The 6,000-nt window shown below is 48.9% G+C and overlaps 1 protein-coding gene across 1 annotated transcript in view; it reads left to right on the top strand.

Moving 5' to 3' along the window:
• The first annotated feature begins 1,392 nt into the window (after positions 1–1,392).
• PRSS8 (serine protease 8) overlaps positions 1,393–6,000 on the top strand; it is a 29,321-nt gene continuing 24,713 nt past the window's right edge. The window contains exon 1 of the mRNA XM_073635724.1: positions 1,393–1,814. Within this exon, the coding sequence (XP_073491825.1) occupies positions 1,775–1,814 (40 nt within the window). The 5' untranslated portion in view covers positions 1,393–1,774. The remainder of the gene's footprint in view (positions 1,815–6,000) is intronic.

Below are 6,000 nucleotides of genomic sequence, written 5' to 3'. Positions count from 1 at the left end.
CATAATGGGCACAGACCTGGGAGCTCAGCACAGGGATGGTGGGAACCCCTCATAATGGGCACAGCAGGTGTATTGACCTGGGAACTCAGCACAGGGATGGTGGGAACCCCTCATAATGGGCACAGCAGGTGTACAGACCTGGGAACTCAGCACAGGGATGGTGGGAACCCCTCATAATGGGCACAGCAGGTGTACAGACCCGGGAACTCAGCACAGTGATGGTGGGAACCCCTCATAATGGGCACAGCAGGTGTACAGACCTGGGAACTCAGCACAGGGATGGTGGGAACCCCTCATAATGGGCACAGCAGGTGTACAGACCCGGGAACTCAGCACAGGGATGGTGGGAACCCCTCATAATGGGCACAGCAGGTGTACAGACCCGGGAACTCAGCACAGTGATGGTGGGAACCCCTCATAATGGGCACAGCAGGTGTACAGACCTGGGAACTCAGCACAGGGATGGTGGGAACCCCTCATAATGGGCACAGCAGGTGTACAGACCCGGGAACTCAGCACAGGGATGGTGGGAACCCCTCATAATGGGCACAGCAGGTGTACAGACCTGGGAACTCAGCACAGTGATGGTGGGAACCCCTCATAATGGGCACAGCAGGTGTACAGACCTGGGAACTCAGCACAGGGATGGTGGGAACACTTCATAATGGGCACAGCGGGTGTACAGACCTGGGAACTCAGCACAGGGATGGTGGGAACCACTCATAATGGGAACAGAAGGTGTACAGACCTGGGAACTCAGCACAGGGATGGTGGGAACCCCTCATAATGGGCACAGCAGGTGTACAGACCTGGGAACTAAGCACAGGGATGGTGGGAACCCCTCATAATGGGCACAGCAGACATACAGACCTGGGAACTCAGCACAGGGATGGTGGGAACACTTCATAATGGGCACAGCGGGTGTACAGACCTGGGAACTCAGCACAGGGATGGTGGGAACCCCTCATAATGGGAACAGAAGGTGTACAGACCTGGGAACTCAGCACAGGGATGGTGGGAATCCTTCATAATACACACAACATCTAGCAAAAACTAAAAGCTCAGTTTTCAGGTTGTGTGTCTCTCCAATATCTTCCTCTGATACCAGATAAAAGTCCATTTCCCTTCTGATATGTCCTGTATTGTATTGGTTGATTTTAACAAACACAACAAGCATTTAACAATCCCAAAAGAGCCATCAGATAGAAAGGTTTCATATTTGCTTCCACATTTTGCACCTACTATCTAACACGTAACAAGCCCACTCCCCCACAGAGCTGACAATCTGTAACTTGGGCACTGTGGGAACAATGGTAATGCTGAGGTGCAGGTTGGTAAATAGTCGAGCTCCCAGTACAGAAGGAGGAGGAGGAGGACAGGGAGGCGGGGGATGTTCAGGAACAGGTTAGCTTCTCAGGTGAAACCACTTTCATCCACCTGTTCACATTCCTGAAACTACTGAGTTGGGTGACACTGACTCCATCCATCTCTGCCTGTATCCTGAGAAAGAACTCTTCACCTGGAGTAGAGACCTACCTGACCTCTGGGAAAGACATCTACCTGACCTCTGGGCAGGACCTCTTTCTACCTAGCTGACCAAGACCTCTGGACTAGACATCCACCTGACCCCAAGACATCTACTTACCTACTTGGGGCCCAGAATTTACTTCACTGTGCCTTTCCCACACCTGGATTTTTTCTGATACTCTTCCCTGAACCCCCCCCCACCGGCTGCCTGGACCCTCATAAGGAGAGGGGGATCTAAATTTCAGCGATGGGAACATTTCTACACCATTTTCTCGTCCTCCTAGCAGGTAAGTGCTTTTGCATTACTTTGGTGTAATTGAAGTGACCAGATGGAGCTTTATGCAAAATTCTATTTAGTTTAGTTGGCTTTTTGATTATTCATCGTTTGCACTTGACTTTTTTTATACCGATCGTTCTGTTGGAAGAGCTGAGTCGAGTTGTTTTTAGAGGTTTTGGGCGTGTGTTGATGTGACGATGGCCTCTTAGAGACGTCAGCTGCTGCGTATGAAGTATGCAATGACTGACATATACAGGGGTGTGTGTAGAAAATATATATAATCAGAATCGATGAAAGAAGAACACACGACAGATGAGGCCTCACTGAAAAAACAAGTCCACCATACACTTCACAATCTGACCGTACAAACTATGGTGGTCGTACACACATTAATAAATCGATTGATTTTCTGATTGATTTTTTTTCCTGTCGGAAGAGATCAGTCTATTGCTGACAACCCATACGATCAATTTGCCACACATGGGGGAAGTGTATTTCGATTGATTGCTGAGATACGATGGAACTGACTGCGTCTCTCTTTCCACCATGTAATCTCCTCTGAATACAGTTATATTCATGAGCCCGGTGCTAGTGATTGGTGCAAAACGATTAATAATACTCCACCCTGGCCAATCGAATCCGATCAAAAGTGGATTCTAAATTGAGTGGAAGGAAAATTTATGGCTATTCGATTGTTTGCAGATTTGATCAAATTGTGCATCGATTGAAAAAAAAAAAATCTAAGCATGTAGCCTCTGTCAGATCTACTAGAACTTTGTAACATAGGAATCCACCTTAACTATTCAATCCCAGGTAGGGTCACCATATACAAGAAAATCTGTGTGTAATCTTTGCACCATCAACTTTCGATCTATCAAAAACCATAAAACGAGGACCTACCTAATCCATCCAATCGGGCAGGACCTTACTCTACATCATTATTGGTAGATCTAAAGGCGATTGGAGAATCAGACTGTAAGGTGTGGTGTGAGTTATAGATCTAAAGATCACTATGCATGTTATAGTCTGATTATACGATCGATCTACCAACAACTATGTAGTACAAGGGTCTGCCTGATTGGATACAAATTGATTGGATAGATTGGGTTGGTCTTCATATGACATAGATTTGGTAAGCCTAAAATTGATTGCACGGCCAGATTGTATGGTGACCCTACCAAGATTGCACGGCCTGGTTGCATGGTGACCCTACCAAGATTGCACGGCCTGGTTGCATGGTGACCCTACCAAGATTGCACGGCCTGGTTGCATGGTGACCCTACCAAGATTGCACGGCCTGGTTGCATGGTGACCCTACCAAGATTGCACGGCCTGGTTGCATGGTGACCCTACCAAGATTGCACGGCCTGTTTGCATGGTGACCCTACCAAGATTGCACGGCCTGGTTGCATGGTGACCCTACCAAGATTGCACGGCCTGGTTGCATGGTGACCCTACCAAGATTGCACGGCCTGGTTGCATGGTGACCCTACCAAGATTGCACGGCCTGGTTGCATGGTGACCCTACCAAGATTGCACGGCCTGGTTGCATGGTGACCCTACCAAGATTGCACGGCCTGGTTGCATGGTGACCCTACCAAGATTGCACGGCCTGGTTGCATGGTGACCCTACCAAGATTGCACGGCCTGGTTGCATGGTGACCCTACCAAGATTGCACGGCCTGGTTGCATGGTGACCCTACCAAGATTGCACGGCCTGGTTGCATGGTGACCCTACCAAGATTGCACGGCCTGGTTGCATGGTGACCCTACCAAGATTGCACGGCCTGGTTGCATGGTGACCCTACCAAGATTGCACGGCCTGGTTGCATGGTGACCCTACCAAGATTGCACGGCCTGGTTGCATGGTGACCCTACCAAGATTGCACGGCCTGGTTGCATGGTGACCCTACCAAGATTGCACGGCCAGGTTGCATGGTGACCCTACCAAGATTGCACGGCCAGGTTGCATGGTGACCCTACCAAGATTGCACGGCCAGGTTGCATGGTGACCCTACCAAGATTGCACGGCCAGGTTGTATGGTGACCCTACCAAGATTGCACGGCCAGGTTGTATGGTGACCCCATCCGTGATCTCCACCTTCTAGCTATCGTATTCAGATAGCAGCGGTGAGTCCCTCGTACCATCTGAAAGGGCCAACGATTTTCCTCCCCGGCTCAGTTGATCTTTAGATCCGACTTTTGCCAACAGGGCCTCCCACAACTCGAATCTCGCCAGATTCCTGCTGATCTAAGCCGTGTGTAGGCAGTTCGGACCTCCACAGAGATTTGGGGTGATCCACCCCAATAACGGTTGTACATTCGAAGGTAGTGTGTGACCTCTATGGACTTCCCTGGACACCGGATCTCATATTGATTGTCTGAAATATTTTTATAGACATTGTTTCATCAAAGCAAAAGGATCAATATCTGGAGCAGATCCAGTCCTGTCTATTAAATATCCCAGGCTGTCTGATCCTGTTCTGATGATGGGGTAAAGTCAGATTCATCAATTATAATCATTTCCTTTGACGTGTTGTGTAATAACAGCGATTACAGATTAGCCGAGGTGGAATGTGAGGACTGACTCAAGTGTAATGTAACCTGATCTGAGCCGTTGTACGTTCAGTAGGAAATTTTGAACTGGTTGTTGTGTTCTGATTGGTCAAAGTCTACGTGGCACCAGCAATGGCTTTGAAAGTGGTACACAGCAGCCTTTCTCAACCAGCATTCCTCCACAGGTTGCTAGGGGTTCCTTGTGCAAGGAGCAATTTCTGCTTCTCTCCTGCTGGCCACCAACACAAGGGGCCCTTGTCCTCCCTCTGGCCACCAACGCAAGGGGCCCTTGTCCTCCCTCTGGCCACCAACGCAAGGGGCCCTTGTCCTCCCTCTGGCCGCTGCTGGGGGTCTGGAGGATATTAGTTATGAGGAAAGGTTGCGAGTACTGATCTTATTCTCTCTGGAGAAGCCCCTGTGAGGGGCGGATATGATTTCAATTTATAAATACCGTACTGGTGACCCCCACAAAAGGAATAAAACTTTTTTGCGGAAAGGAGTTTAACAAGACACGTGGCCACTCATTAAAATGAGAAGAAAAGAGGTTTAACCTTAAACTACTTAGAGGGTTCTTTACCGTAAGAGCGGCAAGGATGTGGAATTCCTTTCCACAGGAGGTGGTCTCAGCGGGGGGGCATTGATAGTTTCAAAAAACTATTAGATAAGCACCTGAATGACCACAACATACAGGGATATACAATGTAATACTGACATATAATCACACACATAGGTTGGACCATTCCTCCCGCTGGCCACCAATGTAAGGGGGCCCATTTCTCGTCGCTGGCCACCAAGGTAAGGGGGCCCATTTCTCGTCGCTGGCCACCAAGGTAAGGGGGCCAAGGGGGCCCATTTCTCGTCGCTGGCCACCAAGGTAAGGGGGCCCATTTCTCGTCGCTGGCCACCAAGGTAAGGGGGCCCATTTCTCGTCGCTGGCCACCAAGGTAAGGGGGCCCATTTCTCATCGCTGGCCACCAAGGTAAGGGGGCCCATTTCTCGTCGCTGGCCACCAAGGTAAGGGGGCCCATTCTCCATATTGAGCATCACACTAATGTAGTTGGTGCTGTAGATATAGTAAATATTAGCCGGGGTTCCCTGACACCAGAAAATTATTTCCGGGGTTCCTCTGTGTTTAAAGGTAACGAGAGGCTGGTGTAAAATGTGTGGCTCATAGATCGTGTCCTATGGTATTACATTGGATGGGTGTGAGCTGTTACTGCAACGTAGGTGAAATGAAAGAACGAGATGGAGGTAAGTCCTTGTCCCTGATATGTGGACTGTAGTAAGCAATTAACTAACATTCAGCCAGCCTAGGATTCATAACTGGCTGCAGACTGTGCCATGGCACTGGTCCAGTAAGGAAGGGGGCCAGTAAGGATAGAGAAGGGACATCCTCTCCCACTGATCGTAAAGCAGATCACACAGGATGCTGAAACTAAGTGTATCCAAAGCCAAAATGTTGTCTTAGAGCAGGGAATGGTTAAATGTCCGGGTGCTTTGTATGGATCAGTAGGGACATTTACCTTTTTTGTTTTAAGAGATCAACAGGAAATCTCCCCAATGATGGGGTACTAAAGTAAAATTTAGTACAACGAACGATCTGCAGATTTTCTGATCCTTAGTATAGTGTTTTCGGACGA

The sequence above is a fragment of the Aquarana catesbeiana genome, linkage group LG06 (genome assembly GCF_042186555.1).
Source record: "Aquarana catesbeiana isolate 2022-GZ linkage group LG06, ASM4218655v1, whole genome shotgun sequence".
Taxonomy (NCBI): domain Eukaryota; kingdom Metazoa; phylum Chordata; class Amphibia; order Anura; family Ranidae; genus Aquarana; species Aquarana catesbeiana.
Note: the sequence above shows the minus strand (reverse complement) of the source record. Positions and strands in the feature narration are given on the sequence as shown.